At 37.7% G+C, this 27,166-nt stretch overlaps 3 protein-coding genes across 4 annotated transcripts; 2 read left to right on the top strand and 1 right to left on the bottom strand.

The window, feature by feature from the left end:
- The first annotated feature begins 1,271 nt into the window (after positions 1 to 1,271).
- LOC136249144 (uncharacterized) lies at positions 1,272 to 27,166 on the top strand. Its single transcript, XM_066041087.1, has 15 exons — positions 1,272 to 1,380; positions 3,462 to 3,503; positions 3,557 to 3,748; positions 5,473 to 5,601; positions 5,983 to 6,069; positions 18,595 to 18,836; positions 18,895 to 18,988; positions 19,714 to 19,911; positions 19,962 to 20,413; positions 22,390 to 22,495; positions 23,306 to 23,469; positions 23,565 to 23,643; positions 24,223 to 24,354; positions 26,458 to 26,622; positions 26,675 to 27,166. Exons 1-15 carry the CDS (start codon positions 1,362 to 1,364, stop codon positions 26,953 to 26,955), a joined length of 2,382 nt encoding a protein of 793 aa, XP_065897159.1. The 5' UTR covers positions 1,272 to 1,361; the 3' UTR covers positions 26,956 to 27,166.
- LOC136249148 (uncharacterized) lies at positions 6,986 to 16,819 on the top strand. 2 transcript variants are annotated; one of them, XR_010698087.1, is made up of 3 exons: positions 6,986 to 9,090; positions 9,143 to 9,688; positions 9,733 to 16,819. XR_010698087.1 is itself a non-coding variant. In XM_066041092.1 (2 exons), exons 1-2 carry the CDS (start codon positions 7,999 to 8,001, stop codon positions 9,422 to 9,424), a joined length of 1,374 nt encoding a protein of 457 aa, XP_065897164.1. In that variant the 5' UTR covers positions 6,986 to 7,998; the 3' UTR covers positions 9,425 to 16,819. The 2 variants fall into 2 exon arrangements, 1 of the variants encoding a protein (XP_065897164.1); XM_066041092.1 differs by having other exon boundaries at positions 9,143 to 16,819.
- Positions 8,950 to 12,903, bottom strand: LOC136249142 (uncharacterized). Its single transcript, XM_066041086.1, has 7 exons — positions 11,481 to 12,903; positions 11,383 to 11,430; positions 10,632 to 11,335; positions 10,356 to 10,583; positions 10,049 to 10,277; positions 9,942 to 9,995; positions 8,950 to 9,775 (listed from the first exon to the last, which is right to left on the bottom strand). Exons 1-7 carry the CDS (start codon positions 12,679 to 12,681, stop codon positions 9,456 to 9,458), a joined length of 2,784 nt encoding a protein of 927 aa, XP_065897158.1. The 5' UTR covers positions 12,682 to 12,903; the 3' UTR covers positions 8,950 to 9,455.

The following is a 27,166-nucleotide window of genomic DNA, read 5'->3' on the forward strand; positions in this document are numbered from 1 at the left end:
GAAACACAACTAGAAAAGTCCATATGACTGCTTGTTTTCACTGAGAATTAGTTTACAAATACAATTTCTTTGCTAACAAGTTAACCAATTGACATAATTAGAATAATATGCATGAGCTGCATAAAATATGAGGTCTAGAAGAGACAAAAATTAGATGATAAATGCGATAATTATTGCAATATTCGATAAATATTGCCTATGCGATAATATTGCGAAGGCAAAATGCATGCAATAATGGTATTGCGAGCACTTGCTTAGGCGATATTGACAATTTATTGAAATATTGTAAGTGTCCCTAATATGAGACAGTACGTATTATGGGACACTTTGATAATTTGAGCTATAATTACTATTAGGCACTTACTTCACTGCATGTGCATAGCATGCTATAAAGGTGTTTTGACAAGCCAGTTCTCACTGACAAGTGTGTAAAAATTTTTAGCTAAATAGTGCATAAATCATGGGAGTTATTGAAGATGTCAATATAGCTTAAAAAAAGCTTACTTTTGCTGTCTAAAGATGACCCTGAAATGCAATCGTGTGTAGCATCTTATCTTCATAAAAAAATAATGTTGTTTGAAACATTCAGTTATCTATTATCCAAAAGGTAGAAAAAGTAATCACTCAGCTAAGGAGATAGTTTTGGCATGTTTCAGTAACTTCTGAAGTGAAGGAAACACATACAGTGGTTATATCTGCCTCTGCATTGGTATTGTGTACTGCACTGACTGTTGATATACTTTGTTTTTATTAAAAGATGTATTAGTAAATGTTTTAGTGTACCTTCACATAAATTAGAAGCCATTTGCAACTGAAAGCGCTCATAATATGATCAGCTGTCTCATAATTACGGACATTTACATGTCAGAAGCAATACAAAGAAATCCTGCTCTCATGCAATATCCGTCAAAATTTAATATTCTATATGCAACATATTGATGCACACCTGGTCCAAATTTTCATGCTCTCTGCTCCAAGTTAGAGGATATTGAAATATAGTTTGCATATTTCTTCTGTCTCTTAATACACTGTCTCATAACTATATGTACACTGACAACATTGAGACACCTTACTAGCTCTCATCATTGGATCATGCTATATGAATAAATTTTTGACTGCATGAAGTTAATAGACTAATTGATGAGTCTTTGGTCTGGAGGCTACTGATGAGTTATCTGTGTGCAGTAATATTCAGTCATTTAAAAGTCATTCCGCAATACCTTAAAAGTCATACCGCAATACCTTAAAAGTCATACCGCAATACCTTAAAAGTCATTCCGCAATACCTTAAAAGGCTGCACTTCAATTTTGTTGTTGTTTATTCTCGTCAAGATCGGTTGTCGTTGACCCGGGCAAGAGAGATGAAGTTCCAAGTTTCAGGTACGTATCTATACACTACGCTCGATAGTCTCGCGTAGCCAGACCACTACTTTTTTCTTTTCATCAGTGCATGTAGTGTAGTGGTCAGTATAGTGGTCTGGCTACGCGAGACTATACGCTCGAGGGTTCCGGCGCTATCATGTTGGGCCCGGCCGGTGCTATACTGCACTGTACTGGATTTATACGGTTATCCATTCAGTACGTGATTCACAAAAAGTTTTCGTGTTGTTGGGATGTTGCTAATGGTAGCTAGCTAGCTACAGACACCCCGGCTGAGGTGGTGCAGATATAGTTCAGTGTATTTGCTTAAATAACTGGGTCATTCACCATTCTGCCGTTGCAGAGTCGCTATTCGTAAAAACATGCACACTAAACTGATTTGTAAATGTGTACATGCTGTAGGCAACTCCGTATAGCGCATAGTTGTCAGAATCAAAATTAAGTACAAAATGATGCCATAAAATATTCCTAACTTTATTCTTAATCACATCGATTGGAAGGGATAGATCAATTGTAGGTAAAGAGTTCCAAAGTCTGGGTAATCTTCTGAAATATAAATTCATTATGTAATTTCTTGGAGAGAAAACAGCCATTAATTTGTTGTGTGATGATGATCTGGTGCTACTAGTAGTAAATGATATGTAATCTAAAATATTAAAATTTTAAGCTGCAGTAGGATTTTTTAAGGATTTGATAAAGAAATAAATGTCAAAAATCAAGTTGGTACATCAGAGGTAATGCTTAGCATGCTTACGCATACAACTCGACAGCCATAGAACATTACAGATGCAGTTATGTACATTTAAAGAACTGCACATACTGACACTATTAGCACATAGCGCTTTGCATTGCAAGAAGCAACTTGGAAAACCGCGATATACGTGCCACATCATGCATGAGCTATAGCTAGCTAGCAGCATGGGCTAGCTAGCAGACTAATGATGAAACCTCACTAAGCAGTTAGGTATTGTAAATCAGGAAAAATTCATCGTCAAAAAATTTTCGTTGCTGGCTGTATCGATGAAAAGGTTGTATACAATCACTGGACTGGACTAGTGGACTGGACTGGTGGACTGGACTACTGGACTCAGGTATTTTCCCTTTTTAACCAAATATTTGGGCAACTGGTTGAAAGTATGTTAGTCTCATGTAGTTAGACCACTCCCCCACACATAAAGAAACCCACACACAAACCAAAGAAAGGTGTGATCATGCCAGACTTGTCAACATTGCCCAGCTTCAGCTATGTACAGAGGTTCTAATAGTTCTTGCATGTCAACAAATCTAAAACAGAAGTCACATGCGGTAATTAAAGTTTAAAGTTCAAAATGGATCAATTTGATTGGTTGAAATCTTGTGCATGTGATTTCACTTGTTATTGCCGTTGTGCAAAAACTATAGAACCTTTTTATCAGCTATTGAATAGCAAGACAGTTAACTGTCGCCACTTAATTTAGCTGACTCCATGACTATAACTTGCATGGATACTACAACACTACATACACATGTACTGTATGGTTTGTACTTCATGATAAGACAAATGGTAGTCGTACAATACAGATTATGCCAAGAGAAAGAGAATTGCACACAATTCTAAGATAACAGACAGTACCAAGTAGACAGATTCACCTGCATATTTTACATTCAATGTAGTAATAGCTACGACCAGTTGCCCAAATATGTGCTAAAATGAAAAACAAACAAAAAAAACTGAGTCCACCAGTCCAGTCCACCAGTCCAGTCCACTAGTCCAGTCCAGTGATTGCATACAACCCGATGAAAATGACGAATTATTTTCAACTATAACACATACAAATATTAACGTATAGCTATATAGTTATTCCGTCAAAAAATTTTCGTCAATCATGCTAGCGATGAAAATATGTTGCGTCGAAATTTTAATAGACGAAAATTTTCTATGCCGAAAATTTCCTGATTTACAGTAGATACAGCTGTCATGCTGGCTATGTCATTGTGTCTATAATGTGTTTACTAAAGCTAACTACATACTCAGTTCATGCATTGGCACCAATAGAATAATTGTTAAGGTTATGCCTGCAATTTGAACATCTCTTCTGTAGTGGTGTTAATTGCAGTGTTCTTTGCACAGTGCAAGACACAAGGTACAGTGTGATTAGCTACAGCTGTCTGTCAGTAATGTTACATACATGTACAGACACTGGTGACACAAATAGACCAACATGTCCTGAGCTGCAGCAAATGGACAGGTTTTCTTATCTTGATTGTGATGGAGATCAGTTTGATGAGGAGCAGTGTATCAGTGACTTAGTTTGTTTTTGTGTTGATGAAGTTACCGGTGACAGGACCAGTGATAGAACAATGACAAGACGAGAAATTTCGTGTGATGGTAAATCATAATATATATTATAGTGGATATGTACTTAGGATATGGGAAGCTATATAGTACTATATCTAAGATGTAATAATAACTGAAGAGGAGGTGTTGCAATGATGTAATAGTAATAGTTAAAGGTGAAGAGAGCTGAGATTTCTATGTTGGTTCATCACCACTATATAGCAGTTCATGAATTTATCTATTAGCTACATGACAGCTCTTCAGTTGTGTATGTTAACACTTTGTACTTTGGTAATATGAACTATATAGTCTATAGATACATGTACTTCTGATCATTACACACTTCCTATATTTTTGGTAATGGAATGCTGCAAACTCCTACATATTTGCACTCTACAGTATTGTTTTCTCATGCTAAGTCACATGATATGCTAAGTCACACGAATAAAGTTATTTTGTTCCTAAAGCAAAACATGTTCATAGGTGTTATGGACAGGTGGATAAAATAATATTTTAGGTGGACAATGCTTGTTTATGTTAGATTATGGACAGGTCCTGCACACATGCAGGACAGATGGAATCTCTTGATTTGGAACACTAAACTTTATGCCTGTATTTGAAAATGGAGTCAGACCTGTTAGGACCAAAATAATTTTTTCTTATTATGGAAGTTTTTTCTATTGTTTTTTTAATTGATTGCCTTAATTTGGAGAGTTTGTTAACTGTAGATAGATACCTTGCATAGTTTGATAATATAATCCTTAGTATATATAGCTTCTTCAAGGTTCCCTGTATGGAGCATAGTACGTAATTCAATCCTGAACCACATGTTATGTATGTATGATAATTATTTTTGTATAACAGTACTGTGAATGGGTATAAAATGACTACCTATATAGAAATTGGATATTTAAAACAAGGGATAAGGGTTCGTAAAACACCATGAAACAGAAAGGGATGACTGATTAGGTGATTTAGTAGAATCTGCTGGAAATGAAATGTGACTGGATTTTGGAAAAACAAGCACATCAGAAGTTTCGAGATAAACGGTTTTAAAGAATTCAAGCCAGCATAACTGTCCAAGGATAGCAAGCACACGTATGAAATTTACACAAAAGATGCATCAATCTATTACCTTTCAGGCTACTTCCAGTAACTTGTAGCTGCTTGTAGAGTTTCCTGCCAAATAAGATAGAAAATCCGAGCAGTTGGACGAGCGAAGTAGTATCACGAGTGCTCACAAAGGGGTGGGGGGTGGTGGGGTGGGGGGTGGGGGGTGGTGGGGTGGGCAAGGGCTAGACCTCAAAATGGAGGCAGACCACGATTGGAGTCAGATTACAGGGCTGTGCTGGCTCCTTAGTGGCTGATATGTAGCAAAATCCACAGAAAAAAATGCCTGGCCAACATTATCAGGCTGTCCGCCAGTAAATCACTGGTTCTTGCCAAGCAGGACTGCCACTCGAGCTCTACACACCACCCAGAAAAGACATCTGTTGAAACTAGCCTCGAGTAATTTGAGTGGTACTGAGTGTCAAAACTACTAGTACAATAGTGTAGCTATCGACTGGAGGTGTTAGTTTGATTTTGCCTGATGTGCGATTCGGTTTTGTAAAATCTGGTCACAAATGCTTTATATATACAGTCTTGCATGCTTGCTTCACCTGAAAAGAACTTTTATTCCTTAGTGACAGTTTAACCAAGCTTATAATTGATGCCAGTGTATGTGTACTTAACATTTGAAACAAGAATACAATTATATGTTATTTGTGTAATAGATGATGGTAGTAATGATGGTGACCGATGTCCTAGTTTGGAAGATACTGTCCGAGATTGTGGTGGACGTACCTGTGTCAGAAGACCAGTTGCTAATGAAACATGTTTACAATGTATAGAAGGCTGTCAGGGTGAGTTATTTCATACTACAAAGATACGTAACTTGGTATAGATGGACCACATTTGTACACCATTCAGTTCCAATCACAGTAACAATGAGTCATATACATAGCATATGTACACATAAAAGATGTTACAATGAATGGTGTGGACAGTGTGAATGTGTAATTTGTGTGAATTGGCTAAGCCAGATAGCTACTGGCACAATAGTCACTCGTGTGTTTTTCAAACTGTAAAGCACTGCAGCTGGATTGCATGTTTTATTGTGGTGATTATTTTTTTACTATTTGAACCAGTAAGTTGAGCTTTGTATGACACAATTCAACATTGATTGTTAGCATTAACCAGTGCAGTAAACACTGTAGCTGATGGTAAGTATTGTGTTACTGTAGAGCCCATGGAGGACCCTTGTAGTGACTGTGATGATGATGAAGTGTGTGTTAGAAGTGGAGAACTTGGAGAGCTTGAATGTGAAGAAGGTAATCAGATTTTATGACTATACATGTGACATACATACATGTGACTGCAGGGCTGAGCAAAAACCTGTCATTTCATATATTTTCAAATTATTATTGTTTATTTGCTATCTAGAAGGATAGGGAGTCTTGTATATTGGTATAAAATACAAAAAAAATGCAATTTAATTTGTGGGCACAATAAAGGATATCTATGTGTGCAGAAATAAAAGATTGAGTCTTGTGACCTGGTGAGCATAAAAAAAATGCTGTCATAGATATTATTTCTTATCAAGACTCACGGTAGTGAGTCGTGCGGCCAAGAAACTACAAAGCGCACGCCCATATAAAAGACGCGCAGCCACTACTGTGAGTTATTTACGTGTAGGGAGAGTTTCGCAAGATTATGCAACATCTCTCAATAGGTTTGTATTGCGTTACGTTTTTAAAAAATCTTTGGGAGTCATTATAGTCTTGCGACCTCACTAAAATAAAAAATAGGTGTATTTCACTTTCCTTATGTTACACCTAGCATCACGTTATACCAGTCAACATACCCGTGTTTGTACAGTCCATCTAGCACTGTCATTATCTAATTCTGGTTTGTCCATACGCTAAAGACAAAGACACGATGTGGACACAAGCCCCAATGTCTGATAAACAAGTTGTGAAAACGTGCAGAACCGTAAGTTCCCTAGGGATGGCATTTTAAGCAGAAATCTTTTAGATTCAATTTAGTGCCATGCCCCATGCAAGTGTTTATAATCGCCAGATGTCTTATAAACAAGGTGTGAAGAGCGTTCATAATTTCCAGATGCCTTATAAACAAGGTGTAAAGAACGAAGTCACTAGGGAAGGTGTTTTAAGCATAATCTTCAATTTCTCTATTTAATTTTTAATAGATTAACCACAAAGGTCAAGGTGAATACAAAATTGAGGCAACAAGCCTATAGGGGTTACCACCTCTATGTAGTGTGTACCATGGAGTTTGTGTTGTGACTTTCATTAACCATTATGCACATACCATGGTACAAAAAAAATTTGTAATGGAATGTGGTTTGGCAGTGACTGTATTGTAACAGATTGCTGGAATGTGGTTTGTGGTTTGCCGGTGACTGTGTATATGAGTTGTGGCTGGTTGTTGCACACAACTTGCACAATATTCAAATGTCATGGATAAGATGGCCGCAAAATCCATGAAAATTTCTTGCATTATGGTAAACATACAACAATGCTATTACAGCATGTAACACAACTTCAATCAACATCAAGACATTACTAAAAATAGTTTTAACACCAGTGATGATTTCTTGGATGTCTGCATGATGACACAAGATTAAGTGAGACTTGAAAAAGAACATGCAAGCAGGCAGTGAACTTTACCTTAAATTAAACACACAAGTAACTAACCTGGAACATCGGTCGCAACACCAGAGACACTTGCTTGGATATCTGACGACATAATTGGCCTACAAAAATTAATAAGTGGGCATTACCAATATATACCTAACATGAAAACATTTTTATAAGCACGGCATGAAAACTGACAGGGGTATTAGTTTGGTACCATCATAACAGCACCCCTGATCCAGAAATAATAAACAACTATATTCCTTAGTACTTACATAGACTGACCTGGAAATTCACTACACCCTTGATATCACTACAGTTGATCCATGTACAGTTGACAATTGAGAACTATAAAAAAAATACACAAGATAACACAATTCCTCTGTATGTAAGTAAGCAAGAGTAAATAATGGAGAGGAGAGTGTCTAACTGTACTATAGTCTAGTAAATATGAGCCCGTAAAGTCTTATGGCTTTGCATAAAAAGAGCCGACAAGTGTTAATGAAATGACGTCAATTGTATCTAAGGCATTAATATACTTTCAATACAAGATAGAACGGCGCCCGTGTACAACTGCAGGCCCCAGGAGCGTAATTGTTTAAAATGGCGACAAGTGAAACCAGACGCTCTTCGAGGCTCGCTTCCAGGAAACAGGATTCTTTAGTGCATCGTGAAGAGGAAACCATTCCTGCTCCAGTGAAAGCGACAAGGAAGAGAAAGAAGTCTTCGGTGATAAAAGAGACAGAAGTGGCAGCTGCTAGTAGCGAAGCCTCAAGTGAAACAGTTCATAATAGTAAAGGCGCGACAGTAGGGGAATGCGAGAAGGGAACTAAGACATCGGACGAGCCACTTCCTAAGCGAAAGACTAAAGTAATGAATGTCAAAGAACGCAAGTTGTTGATAAATTATTTGGATTCAACCAATGACTCGATCCTGGCAGCTGCTGTGAGGGACGATTTAAAGCAGCAGTTACTGGCAGATAGCTTGAAGAGTTTAGCAGAAGTGCTGTGTACTCGAGAACAGTTATTGGCTACACTGATATCTTGTCATCGTAAGTGCTTTACTGAATTGTATGTCGACTGCAAGAAGACGTCAGACCCGATGTTGAATTTTCAAATAAGCTGGTATAACCAATGTAGTGCATTTCTGTTGAGTGAAGAGCATGATATTGCAGTGCTTAATTTGAAAGAGCTACCCGGATGTTATGTTAGCAATGCCAGGGATGCTTGGTTGCACTTCTGTTCAAATAATAGTGTGCCAGTTCCTAAGAGCAACCCAGTAATGATGACAGTATCATCAACCATTTACAGAGTGCTTTTAGAACGGGTAATGAGTTTCCAAGAATCACTAAAAGCTACAAATGCAGTTGCAACATCAAGAGAATACACAGACGGCAATGATGTTTATTATCGATTTGGTGGAGCCGCTATATGTGACATGCTCAAGTTGCATTATAAGCAAATCAGGAGCTGTTCTGATGAGCAAAGGGATTGTATTTCTCAAGAAATTGTTGTACTACAAGCTATCAATACAAAAGATAAATCAAACGTTCCAGAATATTTAAAGTACCGAGATCAGGGATTTATGTACTTTCCCCATGTCACTTTTATACCATTTTTGAAGGCTGTTGATGATTGTGTGAAAGGAGTGGTCAATTCAAATGGGTTAGAGGAAAATGGCTCTGATTTAGTTCAGGTGAGCTACATTCCCAAATACCTAACTTTGTCAAATGTGAATTTTTTCATAGGTCGCTCACAAAATTCTTGCATCACGTTCAGACATTCAAGAAATGTTTCAAGCTGCTTTGGAACAGCGATTACCAAATTTCAGTACCATTTCTAAAATAGCAGTTAACAAAGTGTATGATGTCCTAGTGCGAAAGTTATGCAACACGCGGATACAGGAGTTCATCTCATCAACAAAGCAGCAGATTGCAGCAAAAAAAGGATTGGCGTCTACTGTTGATGTGAACCTACGTACAACTTTACTGATACATCGCACAAAACTGGAAACTAAATTAACTACATAAGTACATGAACAGTTTAATTCAACTACAATAGTTAAGATCTGTTACTGCTTTCAGTTTTGTTATAAACTTTTTTCTTTAGTCCCAATTCTGCAATGGAAATGCTCTGGTCACGGTAGCCTGCACCACTGTGGTGCTCAGAAACAATCTGCTTCATCAGATGTGCACCTCTAGCAGTGGTGTAATTGACAGCATCCAATTTACCTCCGGCAATGTGTTTATATTGACTAAAGAGGCTCTCCACCGCAGAACCAGATATCCGTAGTGGTGAGACAAAATATGTTGGGTATGCTGTCAAAAACCATTCGCAGAATGCTTTGAAACCATAGAAATCTATACGCAGCAAATCCCAGGCTAAAAATGTAAAATGGAAAAAGTAAGCTATACATTCAAGGTGAAGAAATGGGTGTGTAGTGTATAATGTGCATGTGTGAGTGTGTAATGTGCGTAGCGGTGTGTGTGCATACATGTGTGTAGTGTAGTGGGGTGTATGTATGCATGTAGGGACCAGTACACATACTTTGCCAAGACAAAAAGGATTTCTGAGTAACACTAGTATGCTGGAAACTGGGATCTGAAAAAAAAAAAAACATTGTGATATAAAAATAAATTGTAGTATCGGCTTACCTTGATCTAAAATATAAGTAAGCCACTTTGAAAAATAAGAATATCCGTCTTGTATATTCTTTAGAACTTTGGAATCCATGCTGTGAATGCGATCATGGCTCAAAAATCCTTGCTCAAATAGTTTGTTGCATGCCTCCAAATAAGACAGAGTTTCAGATGTAGTACTGGCATCATTTGGAGGTGGATTTTGATGTATGTAAGCATACAATTCCATCAAAACATTCTCTTGCTAAAGAAGGAAGGTAAGTAAATGTTAATTAACCATAATATGTTTTTATAATTTATTTACCAACATAATATACGATACCTGCATGATTTTGGCTGGATGAACATTAAGCTTCGTCCATGCATCTCGCAAGCAATGGGCCTCTTTTAAGCGTGGCACCATTCTAGTACATCCTTGGCCTACCCTAGCTATCTCTCGCTTGTACAGATCAGTGATTGTGTTCCAGCCAAAAGAGACTCTGTCACCACGCCTAAATTCTTTAGTACCACCATCCTTGGATGAAAATAACGCATTTATCATGTTCTTTAACTAAAGAATGACACGTATGAATACATCAACCCAACACAATGTATATACCTGGTGGGATGGGCAAATGAGCCAAAATAATCTTTGAGGCGGGTTGAAAGGATTGATCGTCCAAGGCTCAATCTTGTGTTTATCCTCCAGTTGCTCATTAAGCGAATAAGCACCATGGAAGCCATGACAAGCCTTTATGGCTGAAATGTTACTAGATGCGCCATCACACACTACCAAACTGGTTTTAAAACCATGGAATTGAAACAACCTGATTGTTTCTAAAACACACGACATCACAAATTTAGCATCAACAGTGGAAGATGATGTGAAGTATGGCCCAAGTATGTCGTACCCACTCGTCAAGTCACGCCAAAGGAACTGTAAAACATAAGATGTTTGCTTGGAATCAACTGGATCAGTTAGAAGCTTGTAAACATCATTCAGTGAAGCCTGGTCTTTTGCCGTCATTGCAAGTCCCATCAATGCATTGCTTCTGGAGTTCCAAAGCATTTGGCAAGCAACCTTGACCTCGTCAAAAATTAAAACTCTATCGGCCTTTGGTTCTTGCTTTCCGTCCTTAACAGACTGCTCTTTGAAGGCGACATAGTGAGTCACCTGATCTGCTATACAGTCACTTCTGGCACCAGGATCATGCATAAAAGCACCAGTGTAAGCCTTTAATGTTGACTGGCAGGGAAGCTGTAGGATATCAAAACTCTTGAGTGCCTCATATGCTGCAGGACTTCTCAAGTATATAGCCAGGGCTGCAAAAGTACTATCATTTAGATGCACAATAGAAGTATTCCCTTACCCATTCTAATGGTGATTAAGCTCCATCGGTTTCCTCTGTTACTAGTTGCTGCAAGAAAGAATGTAAGAGGCTATGGATGTAGCTACACCAACACTTACCATTAGCTGCTTGATCATTAGCGAATTGTTGAGATTGACGTTTTTTATCAGTAAACCAAATCTCTTTCATCAGATTTCCCACACCATGCTCATTTCCTTCCTTCACCAACTTTTCTAAATCATCCTCCTTAGTTCTTTCAACAATAGAACACATCTCGTCGTGTTGTTCCTCATTTAACGTGACCTCATTTTCTGCATACTTCGCCAATTTCCTAGCTGTTGAATTACGTGCATACTGGGCATTTTGTCTCCTTTTCAGTTGGCTGGCAGGAGACATGTATGACAATCTTGCTCTGGATGATGCACTTTGTCGTTTAACTTTCCTTGAAGGACTTTCGGATATTTTCCTCCTCTTCTGACACTCTAAGTCTGATATCAAGCGCTTGCAGAATCCACAACGGACTTCAGTAGAGGCCTTTTCACTGACTTTAGCATTCGGTGCCAACTCAAACCACAGCAAACATTTAACCGAGTCAACTCTTGCAAAGGGAAACTCCGTCTGGCGGACACTCTTAACACGAAAACCAATAACAGCACGGTATTCAGTTTCATATTTCTCAGGATCTATTCCTGGACAAAACTTGTACTGAGATCTAACAGAAAATTTCAAGCATACCATGTACAAATCATCAAGGCTTGTCAAACTACCTGATTCCCACCTTCTCATCATAATGTAAGCAGTATAGTAGTTGTACTCCACAGTTATCAGAACACGAGATAGCATTCCAAATGGCGGATGATTATGCAAATGCCGCTGACTTATTTGCAACAGTGGTTGTTCACTTCCAGTAGCCATTGAAAAGTTCAGTTCTGGAAAGGTATCCACCAGACTTAAAGACACTGACTGAAGGATATTGGCTTGTTGGACGAATGGTGGATCAGCATTGCTGCTGGAGGTAGCACCCCTCTCGGAATTGAGATTCTCCACAGCGTTTAACTGTATTTCTTCGTCATAATTGTTGCCACCTTCTTCCCTACCAACGCCTTCATGGCCATCCGGTTCATCGATATCGATCACACTCGCCGCTCCACGGTCTTCCTTCTCGTCTTCAATGTCAGGTTCATTTGACGATGCTAACTGTTCTGCGGAAAATCCTTCTGTAATAGCATCATCTTCTTCATTAAGAAAGGTTCTTTCAACTTCTTCAAATAAAAACCGTTGCCTTGTTCGTTTTCTCGACGGCGTTCCTTGAGCTTCCATTTTCCATAAGAAAATACCACAATCGAAATGCACATGTGATGAGGGCCATGCGGCCGTTTAGTAAGAAGGTCCAGTTGTTAATTGACGTTATCGACACTTGGTTAGTAAGCAAAATTATCCTACAGTGCACGTTAATGCCTTACCGCGAAAGCCATAAGACTTTACGGGCTCATATTTACTAGACTATAGTACAGTTAGACACTCTCTTCTCCATTATTTACTCTTGATGTAAGGAAATTCATGACTTCCTACCTGGTCCAAAGTTATGTATTGACCACATACAACTGCTACTGCATACTATGACCAGATTACCTGTAAAAACTGACAGGCAGGCATTAAATACAACACGCCCAAAATCTATGTCACTTTTCACAAATGACACATTTGAGGATTACAAGTTGGCCCGGCAGCGACCTTACTACACAGTAGACAGGTTTCACTGTACATAATATTTAGTTATTTAGACCAGTATGCAATGCGGATTAAGTATACATTGTTTTGTACAAGCATCATGTACATTAGTAGGCATTCCAGCCTGATTTTTAAATTTTGGAAAATGGACTTTTATTATGCTCAATAGATAGAGTATTGAATGCCGATCTCAGAAATATATAGTTTGTTGGGTTGGAATTAGCTGCTTAGGCATGCACACTACTTAAAAAAGGTATATTTTTTCTCCGGGGCTCCCCATACATTTTAAAGGAAAAATGGCACAATTGAATCAGGAAGCCATCTAGCAATCTGGACTGCCTTGAAACTGCAGTTGCTTCTAGCTGCAAGTTTGTACATGTAATGAGAGTAACTTGGGGTCTTATCAGATCTCGGTGATCTTTGTATGCTTTGTGGTGAGCAAATTTGTTTCACCTATTGCACACTTCTCAATACAATGGTGTATACCCATAGGCAAGTGGCTATCTCAAGTAAGTAAAAACATCAAGTTAACAACTTATAAAGGTAAACAACTAAAGTGGAGGTACCACAATGATGCAACAATACCTAAGTTTAATTACAGCATTGTTATGCCGACTTTGAAGTGGTTTGTATTTTTGAGCTGATGACACAGCCATCAGAAAATTACTCTGGAGCTGAAAATCGCTAACCTGAGCGAAGTAACTATGCACTTTAAAGTAAGCACCAGTGACTACCTTCCATCCGACAGCATGTTTTTTAAAGTTTTAAAGTATTCTACATACATTACCAGGATTGAAAAGATTTCACAACAACACAAAACTTACTTATATGTAACACGCACGACAAAACTAAGATTTTCATGATGATCAGCGTGTGGACAAACCCCATAGCGATTTTCATCCTCATTGGAGCTCGCACTACAGAGCAATTCCAAGCTAAACATGAGTTGTTATTTTGTGCCAGGGTTCTATTGGGGAATATACGGAGAATTTTTTTAATTTAAAAATCTCGGATACTGGAATGCCTAACATTAGCTTACTTCTTCCACCTACAGTTCCAGGACCAGGACTTCTAAATTGGCACTATAGAGTGACAATACTGACTGAAAGTTATTTGGTCTGTACGTGTACACCTTGTTGACAATCCATCCATGAGATAATTCCAAGCCGGATAATACTGGTATTTGCTGCTACTCAAGTTGGTACTATCAGAAGTTTTCAGCTTGGTCTCAGCGAATTTGCACTAGTCAGTGCAGACATCTGACAGCTAGTCTAAAAACCAATCGCATACACGTGGTTAATTAAAAAATATATATATATTTTAATTATTTTATTCCCGCCTACCACCCCCAGCACAAAAGGCATGTGTGCTGGACACAACTGAAACAACAATAATGGGGACAATTAAAAGTCCCTAGGGCCACTTACAAGGCCCAATTCTGGGGAAGCATCAGATGATCTGTAAGAGATATGGAATGGCTTCCCCGGATGCACATAGTTGTAGACCTTAAAAGAGAAAAGGACAACAAACAACGAAGCCACGCAAGAGTACTGCTGTGGTTAATCAGTGTGAGGCGATGTGGCACTTTACATACTAGCCTCGATCATCTTTCTTCACTCCTCCTCTCGTTTATACTGAACCTCCACTCCTCGTTTCATTACTGAACCTCCACTCCTCTTTTCGTTGCTGAACCTCCACAAGAAGCTGAGTACACCAGTCTTGACTTTTAATATCCATTCGACTTCTTCAAGCGGTGTACGTATGTTAGTTTCAAATTAAAGACGCTTCACCACTCCATTTAAATCTAGTTACAATATGACAAATGTTTATCATTCATACTTCCCCTCTCAAGACATGAGACTGCCATCAATAATTAAACCGCGTATCACATGTGTTCACTTGACGTGTTACAGGGACTTTCCATGAGATTCCCCTAAATAGGTCACGTGATCATTGTCAGTAGGGTGGAACCGTATTTAATATCTATGGTGAAACTTGTTCTTAGTGATGGCTCTACAACGCGATACGCGTATTTATTATTTTAGTATAAGCTGTCAAGAATTGTTAGTGCACTGCTGAATTATTTTTTGTGTTTGTGCACTGCTGAAGAAATGTTTAATTATTATTTGTACTTCCCTTTCAAGACATGGACTGCCATCAATAATAATGTAAATCGCGTATCACGTGTGTTCACTTTTCACTTAAGGTGTTTAACAGGCAAGAGATTATCCCTAAATAGGTGAAGTGATAATTGTCACTTGTCAGTCAGGTGGAACTTATTTATTTCCAATACTGCACCATGGAGCTTGGCTTTCATTAATCATTATGCACATAACGTGGTGCAACAAAATTTGTAACGGATTGCTTGAATGTGGTTCATGGTTTGCCGGTGACTGTGTAGTGGGGTTTTTCCACACAGCTTACTTTTCTGTGTATCATGCGGCTCCAATAGTGAGAGCATCTGTGTAGAGGCAAATTTGTAGGGTAAACAGGATGTCATGTGACATTCGTGATACAATGATATGTGGTAGCCTGTTAGCAATGATCTGTGATCTCTGATGTTATTGTTTCCTTGAGCAAGAAATCACCCAGTTGTCCCTAAAGTACTGACTCAGCCAGGCCCAAGATGCTGTTATAGATTTCATGGATGTCTGCATGACGACACAAGATTAAGTGAGACCTGTAAAAGAACAAGCAGACACTGAACTTAACCTTAAACACACATTCAACTAACCTGGAACATTGGTCGCAACACCAAAGACACTTGCTTGGATATCTCTGATGACAATCTAGCAGTCACTGAATTAAAAAGAGAATGTATATACAAAAAAATCAATATTCCAGGCTGGTAGATCCTCATGGCTTAACTATATATGGAGTGACATGTGTAATAAATGGGCACTAAACAGAATGTACAACACAATTATCTTTTCTGTAAGACTTTTTAACATGTAGTAAGGGTACTACCAGCTCACCTACAACTACAAGAGCATTTCAAGAGATGTGATATTAACTTGTTACATCAAGCACAACCAATATGTGGTGTATGTGTGTGAACATGCGTGTATAGTGTTTGCATCTTTTGTGTGTGTCTTGTGCCTGTATTTGATGTGTAAGCATGTGTATGTAGTGAAATAAAAATAATAGTATGATGTATGTGATCTCTTTTTTAACCCTCAGCAAAGCATCTTGCTCTATGAGTGACAAACCAAGTTGATAAGTTGTCCGCAAGACACTACGGCCACTATGGCAGTGGCCGTAGCAGGTTTTATTCATTGAAAAGTACAGAATGATTGATATTCTCTAATAGAACAGTCGGGCAATAAATACTCTAATAGAACAATCATCGAACAATATAGCTGAATATTTAAATCTCTGTCTGAAAGCACTCCTAGATCCCATGCAATCTCAGAGTTGCTATTTCAAGATGGTTGCATTCCCCAATATTACCTAGAAAAGCATGCTTTGCAAAATAAGTGCTGTACACACATCTTTGATAACCCTGACTATAGCCATTACTTGGCCTGATCAGTAAATCGTAGTAATTTCCACTGGATCTTGTCATAATAAAAATTAACAGCTACTATAGGATTGTATGTTATATGCTCACCACTTATCAGCAGATTTGTGTTTGGTCGCAACACCTCTACAAGGCAGAATTCATCATACACCCCCATGGCTTGAACATTGAGTCTATAAATTATATAACTGACAAAAATTTGTGATATCCCCCCCCCCCCCCCCCCCAAAACATCTTTGCTATAAAAAAAGGTGCGTCCAAGAAACTACAAGTATCTGTACTCCTAACAGCTCAACTGTAGAAGAAGAGTCCATGATATTAACTGATAACCAAAGGAGCTGATATCTGGAGCGGCCAAGAATCAATGTTACTACAGCTGACTATGATTACCAAAGATTTACCAAGTCCATGCAAAAATACCTTGGCTGTAAAACAAGCAAATAAAAGTAACTGGCAACCAAAACAGCTGATATCTGAAGCAGCCAAGAATAAAATTTAAGTTGATACAACTAACTACAATTATTAACTTGCAACATTGAATCTTAATCATTCGACTGTCATTCACCCTTGCTACATCCTAAATTAATTCTTTGTAACTCTAATTGGCTGGTAATTTGGCCGCCTTTTTTTCTTTACACTGACTATTGAAAAAGGCTGCCAAATTACCAGACAATTAGAGTTACAAAGAATTAATTTAGGATGTAGCAAGGGTGAATGTATAGAACACAGTTGAATGATTAAGATTCGATGTTGCAAGTTAATAATTGTAGTTAGTTGTATCAACTTAACTTTTATTCTTGGCCGCTTCAGATATCAGCTGTTTTGGTTGCCAGTTACTTTTATTTGCAGCCAAGGTATTTTTGCATGGACTTGGTAAATCTTTGGTAATCATAGTCAGCTATAGTAACATTGATTCTTGGCCGCTCCAGATATCAGCTCTTTCGGTTACCAGTTAATTTCATGGACTCTTCTTCTACAGTTGAGCTGTTAGGAGTACAGATACTTGTAGTTTCTTGGACGCACCTTTTTTTACAGCAAAGATGTTTTGGGGGGGTGTACATTACTGAGTACTGGAACACATTTGTTATCCATATTACGGTACCGCTCAAATGTAATGTCGTTTCGTGCAAGTGCAAGCAATTACTAAACTTGCTAATTAAAGGGTGTGCCACCTGTGTCTTTCAGCGTTGAAACCGGGTCGGGTCATCCGGGTCACTTTTTCTCCGGGTCATCCGGGTCTGACCCGGTTTACAATTTATCCGGGTCTGACCCAGATTGGATCACGTGAGAAACGAAATTGTTCGTTTGACGACGTGGAAACTTATAAACGCTATCGCGTAGCTCTTTCGCGAGCCACGCCCACTTATCACATTACCAACATACGCTCAGCCACGCTCATTTGTTAGTAAGTGTAGTGTGTAGCACGAAATTGAGGGTATCTATGGTGAGGGGTAGCTATTGTCAGTAGGTGAAGACCTTTTTTTTTTTTTTTTTTTGGTCTTCAACCTACAGCTAGGCTGAAGTTGCAATATTTACTCAACACGAATCGAACGCTCAAAATGTAGACTCGTTCGCTCGCTCGAGACTAGCCAAAACACGTCTCGGCTTTAATTAATCCGGGTCAAATCTGGGTCTGACCCAGTGGGTCATCCGGGTCAGCAGTAGTGACCTGGTTTCAACGTTGGTGTCTTTTGCAAGTATTGCAGACTTGCAAACGAAATGGGTGCCACGCCCTTCAATTAGCAAATTTGTTAATCGTTTGCACTCATGTGAAGCAACGTTACATTTGAGCAGTAGTGTACCTGGGTTAGGATAACTATATCAGGTGGATTAGAGAATTGTGTTATAGAGTAGACTCTTTTTTAAGTGCTTCATTATTTTTTTGTTATTTCAGTTAAAAGATAACCAGTATTTGATTCCACTGGAAGTATCACCGTGATTCTGTCTTTGACTTTTAAATGTTTGTGGTTAATTATTTGTAGTGACCATTCCGGATGGTGGATTATGTATTCCCGAGGATTTGTATGATGATGATGATGATGATGACTATGATGATGATGATGATGATGATGATGATGATGATGATGATGATGATGATGATGATGATGACGACGACGACGACGACGACGACGACGACGATGACGACAACGACGGTGATGATGATGATGACGATGATGATGACGAAGAGTATCTTCTATCAGTTCTTCGGTTCCGTGAAATGCAGGTAATGCACACATAAAAGATCCATCCAGGTACATGTGTTCTTATATTTGATACTATAGGATGTTGATGGTCTTGAATGTGGAGATGGACAAGCATGTATGAGGGCTGCCAGTGATGCAGATGGTCCAGTCTACAGATGTCAAAACAGAACAGGCAAGCTTAAGTACCTGTTTCTTTGCATTTTTATGACTAGAAGGTGTTCTAGCACAATCTGTGAATATTATATAGTTATAAACACACTCATACGCATATTTTTTATTGATGTTCAGTTTCTATTTTTTAGCTGGTTGCTATATTAGAGTTTTCATTTCTGTGTGACTGCTTTCTAATAATATTCATTAACCATTTCTGACTGTTCCATTAGAGTATCTTGATCGAATTAAGCAATCTACAACTGTTAAAGCTTTATAATCACCTCAAAATGCCAGTATAATTCCTAATTCCTTACATACCTATTATGCACAAAATACATGATATTCTAATAGAGCAGTCATGCACATGTGTACACTGTATGCTATAATAAAAACTAATTAAAGTTAACAATGAAGTAGGGATCCAATACAAAACATATGATGGCATCACAGCATAGCTGTGTTTCATAGTGACCCTTCACATCCTATCTAATCCAGATTGTTAATGGAACTAATGCTTACAATTAATCCCCTACGTACATGTTTCACCTGGCATTAAAATGACAATAACACACAGAATAAGAATATACACCTTATAAGTGGTAGCAACCCTTAAGTCTAGAGCTTCTTAAGATTGAATGTCTCCATATGATTTCAGTATAATTTTGTTTCCACTCCTGCTTTTCATTACCCAGTAAGGAGGACTTAGTTGTACATGTGTAATGAGTCATTTCTTAATCATTTTAGGGCCATGTTTTGAAAATGATGGTCGTCCAGTTGGAGATCCCAATTCTACTGTTGTGCTGGAATGTGAAGATGATGATGGTACATATGAATTACGACAGACCAGCCGTCTAGAGCGTTGGTGTGTATTCCCAAATAATGGATCAGAAATCCCTGGTTCAAGAGTAACAAGGCCTAGTAGAGTGGACTGCAGGAGATTTGGTAAATATACCCTTTCAATGATCTGCTATGATAATCTTTGTGCTTCACAGTATCCTGTGTAGTCTCCATCAATGGTCGTAACTATAGAATTGACCATGATGATGATGGCATCACTGTTGAGAATAGCATATGTGAACGTTGTCGCTGCAGTAATGGACAGTTTGGATTCTGCAGCAGAGTTAGATGCCCATACGTAGCTGATGCTGGCACTCAGTCATGTACAGTTGATGGAAATGCAGTTGGCCATAGACAGACCTTTGAAGACGAATGTAACACTTGTAGATGTTTGAATGGAAGAGTGGTGTGCACAGATCGTGACTGTGATGATGATGATGACGACGATGATGACGATGACGACGATGATGATGATGGACCAGATTGCAGCAGGATGCCTTTTGCTCCAGTGTGTGCAGTCAATCTACGCACATACCCCAGCAGATGTGCTGCAGTTGAAGATGATTTTGAAGGGCTCGAAATAGTCTCAGGAGCATGCACACGAGAGGTATGTACATACATAAAAATCACATGAATTTGTGTAGTGCTGATACAATGTAGTGTATATATGTGAAACAGTTCATTAAGTAAGGTTTTATATGTGTAGTAGAGCGGCTAAGCAACAAATTTTGATGAAATCGTTCACTTTGTGATAAAAGCACCAAATTTTCTGTGGAAGTTGAGTAGGATATACTAAATCATTTGAGATACGGTGCCATGTCAAAATCATTGCCTTAGGACATGTTTTGGAACTTTAAAATTAAGTTATAAGCCCATTTCTAGCTGGTCAGGAAGCCGTGCAAGTGCATTTAAAATCTTTTTTGGTTAAATAGCATGAATGTATCTCAAATTTACAGGTGTAATCAGAAAATCTTTCAAAATGCGGTAAAATAACCTGTTTTTAAACACTTCTAATGGAGCCAATATTTCAGTGTTAAAAGTATAGGCATGGTCCAATAGAAATAATATATCGTACATCTGTGGCTTCACATACCATGACCCTCCCTGCTTCTTAACATGGCAAGCTAATGACCTGGATGGATACCTCCCTTGATCAGCTTTTGTATCCCTTGCTTGTCTATTCAGATGCAAAGTTTCAGTATATTTACCACTGAGACAACTCATAGCACTTTTATGGCTTCCCAATACATTTTCTATTGATTTTACTTTTCAGATTGTTTGAGCATGATATGATTGGTAATTTTAATGGCACCGTATCTAATATGAAATAGTATGAATTAAGCAAATTTTGTACCAAGTTTGGTGCTTTTATCAAACAGTGAACGATTTTTTTTGCTTAGCCGCTCTACTAGTGTGTTTCTCAGGAGAAATATACTAACAGTGCAACATGACACCATTGATCTGAAATGTGTGAAAGTAGCAGCATGCATGTTGCTTTTGTATAATCTTTTGTTTTTCTTCATTAATAATGCCACTGTCACTTTAAAGTTACTATGCTTATTATTGACCATCAAAAATAAATGATGACATCATCTTACCTGTGTGGGGGACCCATTTATCCCTGTTCCCATTTACTTAAGGGCATGACTACTACAGGATATGTGTAGCAGCTACTAAAACATAATAAACAGATGTTAGAGGTGCTTACAAAGTGATGCCTATAGTTGATTCCACCTTACGGTAGTCATGGTGGTGAGAGGTTTATTAATGGATTTCAAAATGTACAATTATGTCCATACACCTTTATATGACCATAAAACTTTATCTCTTCTACATATGCAAACTTTACATCCTAAACCTGCCTTGACAGAAACTACCATTCTTCCCTCAGCAGTGTTGGGAGTAACGCGTTACATAATATTATTACTTTTGTGGTAACTAAGTAATATAACAAAATACGCTAGAAAAACAGGTAATATAACTCAAGTTACTTCACTTACAAATGTAATGCGTTACTTAAGTAATATAGTTACTGTAGCGAATCTAATATCACGTAATATTATTACTACAAGTAACGAAGTTACTAATCTTGTTAGTAATCCACTGAGTAACACCTAGCCACTACGAAGTAATGAAGCCAACTGAGTGAAGCTTATTCACCAGCTTCTTACTTATAAACAAGATTTGCACATTGTCCAACAACGCAATTATGTCACGTGATAAAGTGGTAGTTTCGCACGTGACAGCTTAAGGCTGTGGACACAAAGTAATATAATATGTAATATTATTATAGTTACTTTTTTCTATGGGTAATATGTAACTAACTAAATAGTTCAGTTGCAAGTAATATGTAATATGTAACTAGTTACTTTTAAAGGGTAACTTGCCCAACACTGTCCCTCACTTACAATGTAAAGTACTTAAGGTCATGTGCTATAATTACTACATGGATCAATATATCCCATAAAACAATTTATTCTAAAGAGCATCGCAAATTTGTATATGTAATGGATTATAATATGCATCATGTGATTTATGTACGCAACATTGGCGTGTCTTCATTGACTTTCTGTCATTCCATAGACTGTTTGTAACCTTTACCCTTGTGAGGATGGATACCGTTGTATACCATTATCTGCCTCATGTTCAAGTAGAAGAGGTTGTGATGGAGAGGACTTGAGAAAATGTGGTAAGATTATCCTACAGTTACACTATTATGTAGTGTGCGTGTGACCGGATCTGCAAGAACTCCACATGTTAGTGCAGTTTTCATTTATTACATTTTTATCTAGGTAGCCAAAGGAAAACTCAAATGAAGTTTTAGTTCTGAAAGTCAAGAACTTTCAAAGTTACAACAGAAAAGTCGATTTGTACTGTGACAATATGCAAAATAAACTACAGGCACATAATCAAATGGTCATAACTTACAAATGTAGTCCTCTACTGAGATGTAACTTACACATCGGGTTCTCCATGCACTGGTGATTCAATTGTTGGGTAAATTTTGTCTTCCAGGCCCTTCCAACAACCAGGGTGAAGGTGAAAATGTTAGGAAAAAAAACAATACAAAACACTCGTCCAACGCAACGCAGACTAATGCTCATATTTCCCATCTCCTGACACCAAACAAAGATTTTTGAACTCCTCTTGATTTTGGCATCATGATACTATCAAGGTTTTTGCCAATATCACCTTCCTTCATTGTGAAACAAGCGCTCAAATTTATGGCATTGTTTCAATTTTGTAAATATTTTACCCATTGTGTTTATTGCATTCTACTGTAAAATTAGGCTTGTGCTAACATGTGGGATTCTTGCAGATCCAGTCACATAGTATTGCGTTTTAATTGTATTGCATGTGTGCATGGTTACAAACAGGCAGCATATTGATAGATTGTTAGTGTCCTCACTTGTTTTTGTTTTTCCCAGACAGCAGACTGGGCAGCTCTTGTTTGCATATGGTCAGAATGTCATTAGGTTTTTTTTGTTGTATTTTACAGTCAATGTCTCTCGTCTAAGATGTACGGAAACATCTGGTGCTGCATCACAAGTGTGTGGTGAAAATGGCCGCACTTACACAAGCCTCTGTCATTTGATACAACAAAGTGACACTCAAGTGCGATTCCAAGGTCCCTGCAATCGTACAGACTGTCCAGATTCACCTGTAAGTAGCTACACATTTTGTTTTCTGGTGAAAAGTGCTTACTGTGAATCAAAGTTGCATCTATTACTGTACATGCATATGTGCATGCTACACAGGTGTGTGGAACTGATGGTGTTACCTACCCAACTATCTGTGCTCTAAGGATCCAACCAGATGTACGGTTTGATTACAGAGGTAAATAAAAAATTGGTATATTTTAAGTATTAATTAATTCTTGCAAATTTTATGCTAACATAGATATCCAACATATGAAAAAATGTTTTAGCCTTCAAAATCCTGGCTAAAAAAGAAATCAAAGGTGGCAGACAAGAAATAGCTGTTGTGTTAATAAAGTTTAATAGTGCATAGCCATTATTAGCTTTAACATTATTGCGACCATTTCTTGGTTGCCATCTTTTCACCCAGGCTTTAAATTGCCACATCCTTTTATCACAACTTGGCTGTTATTTGTGTGTGAATTTCACTTCTTTCATGCAGTTTGGTAATGTACTATATAGTGGAGAACTCCACAATCAAGGGCACAATAGAGAGAGAGAGAAAAGAGAGAGAGAGAGAGAGAGAGAGAGAGAGAGAGAGAGAGAGAGAGAGAGAGAGAGAGAGAGATGCATACCCTACATAATGCATAATTTAGAAGTTTCTTTTGATGAATAAATGGCAAACTATACAATTGCTTTGATATGTTATTGGTGGATGCTGCAGATTATACAACATAATTCCTATTTCTATGTTGTGACATAAAGAATACTTTTACAGGTGAATGCATGATGCCAATGAGCAGAACTGTCAGTGATCATTGTGCAAGAGTACGTAGCAGTAGTCGATGTACCATGCGTCGTAACTGTAACAACAGGATCATGCCATCAGATGGATGTTGTCCTATTTGTGGTAAGGTATTTAATGTACTTGCTGTGGTTGCAATGTTTATTCGTATTTCACTTTTACATGAATTGACAAATATAAATATAAGAATATGGGATGCATATTATTTTGTAATTAGTAGGAACATATGCTCTAATACAGCACTCAGTCTTTGTACGTTTACAACAGAGTATGTTCTAGAATTCTCTTTGCTAGAGCTGTTGAACTGTAAACTTTTCATATATTTGCCCAAGTTGGATAAATTCTTTTATAGGTATATAGAAATTAAGCAAGTTGAATAACTGGTAGCAGGAGATTGTCATTGGCATGTAGTTACAGAATCCACCAATAAAGCACCTGTTTTTGCACTGTGAGTGACTGCTCAATTAAAGCATTTTGATTGCTCGTTTGCTACACTTTCTACACTTATTATTTTCAAACAACAAAAGTTTGCACTGTATGATGGTTTGCCTACATACTGACTGATTTTCAGATTTTTCCAATAAGCAGCTTAACCTATAGACATGACGACAAATTGAATTGCCTTGTGAAAGTTGTATACACACATATATATATATCTGAATAGCAGTTTGAATTTATCTAAAATTTGGAATTGAATGCCCTGAGGAATTTTGGTATGTTCCGTTGCAGCACAATCAAGCTAAAGGTGCATGAAACCAGGTTTTTTAGTTCCTGTGTAATACACACTTGTCTGTCACATGCCCACTTCAGCCTTCCTTAGGTGACCTGATTTAAAATGCATGTATGAAGGCTGTGTCCTTGAAAAGTAACATGACCAATATGCAGATAAAACTTATTTTGGTGTTACTGAATTTCAATTTATTGTGTGCATTATGGCTTGTCAGTTAATCTGCAAGGCATAATAATTTACTTTATTTTCATGTGAAGAATTTTCATGATAAAAATTTCATTTGAAAATATTTTTGTGTGAAGTAAGCAAAACTAAATTAATGTAAATGAACTTTATTTACATAAAATTATAGCTAATACTAGCTGGCTGCAGATCTTTGTTTGCATGCATTGGTGCATTTGTGATAGTAAGTATGCATTTACAAGTGGAATAATCAAGTGTACACTTAGATAGGTTGCTACTCTATTAGAGTCAAGAAAAACTTGTGTAACTGCTCTCTTAGAGCATGTCAACCATGTCTTTTTGAAAATACTCTAATAGAGCATTCACTGATTTAATTTTCCAAAATTGGTATAAGAAATGTTAGAAGTATACTGTGTAAGCATAGGAGGTAGGACATGACGTCACAATAATTGCGTGACGTTTGCGTACTGTACATTTTTAGCATAGGGTATAGTTCTAGTAAACTGTGAAAAAGTAATTCACTAGTGTAGAAATCGTTTCATGTGATGAGCTTCATTGAGCTCCAGCGATTTTACGATGAACTTTGCAATAGACATTATTTAGAATAAAATCTGATCTTATTTTCAGGTACCTGTGTTATTGTTTGCTGTATTCTTAGTCACTAGTAGTAAATGCAATCGACTTTGGTGTCTACAATGATGTAAGTAACTAGTACATTAGTTTTTTTATCATGCAATTATCATTGGAATTCAATTACATTATGCAAAAATTGTATGCGTTATGACATCATGTCCTACCCCCCTGCTGTGCAAGCATAATGGGAACACTGATAATTGAAAATTTAGGGAAATTCCTGAAAACATTATGGACAAAATTTTGAGCACATTAGACTCGGACCTGAAGTAGATACATCAAGACGTTTCAGATAGACTCATGTACTTGATTATGCATAGATATGTTCATCTGTTAGTGGAGAGGGGGACCCCCATTTCTCTGCAAGTCATGTTGCTTTAAACTACATGCATCCAGGTTCAGAAAAGTGTATAGACAGATAATTTCCCTGAATAAATGTGTGGAAGAGCATAAAATGCACACTTGACCTGATTAGTCTTTAGACCAGTTGTCCTACAGACCTTCAGCACTTGTGCTGTAAAGCCTTAATAAATAAATAAATAGATAGATAATCTCCTCTATAAAATGCCACTGTATTTAAAAAATAATTGTAAAAAATGTGTTATAACTTTAAGGAATCTTTAATAGGCAAAATTGTTTACAACATAATGATTCCCCTACAGGTGGTGGAGTTAGTGTAGATGTTGATGATGAAGGACTTGAAGTGTATACGGATGCTTTTGATGATGTAGCAACTAGCAGTCGTTTAGAAGAGGTGATAACTGATTCAGATGTGGTCAGGGACAGCAGTGGCAAGTGCAATGTCATAGCAAACTTTGCTTCCACTGGTAAATAGTTAACAAGTACATTTCCATTGATATTCACTGAATGTTGATACAGGTAATCTTGAGTTGTTGTATGAAGCTGTGCAAGACTTTGACGGAGATGACTGTGCCGCAGAAGCTAGAAGGGCTGCTATGGCAATCAATGACTTTGGACGAGGATCTGTGAGACGTCGTCGCCAGGCACCAGCAAATGATGAAGCAGATCCTGTCTTTAATTTTATGACGGTTGCAACTACCATTGATTCTGCTGATACTAACACTGGCGGTGGTGCTGCCTTCTTCACAATGTCTTACACCATTCTTTTTGCAGCTATGCTGTTAGCAATCTTTATATAGTGACAGTTTTTCACATGCATATAGTATCTGTATACACATACATTACACTGATTTTGTAAGCTAATTTTTCTATCGGCAGGACCGAACATTTTGACAATCATATAACTTTTATTTACAATGTATTGTGCTTATTATTTGTGGTTGTGCAGTTGCACCCCCTGTGTTGTATCAGCCTTGTGGCTGTCTTAAAATCCAAATCCAAACAAGTGTA

This window comes from Dysidea avara, chromosome 3 (genome assembly GCF_963678975.1).
Source record: "Dysidea avara chromosome 3, odDysAvar1.4, whole genome shotgun sequence".
In the NCBI taxonomy this organism is placed as follows: domain Eukaryota; kingdom Metazoa; phylum Porifera; class Demospongiae; order Dictyoceratida; family Dysideidae; genus Dysidea; species Dysidea avara.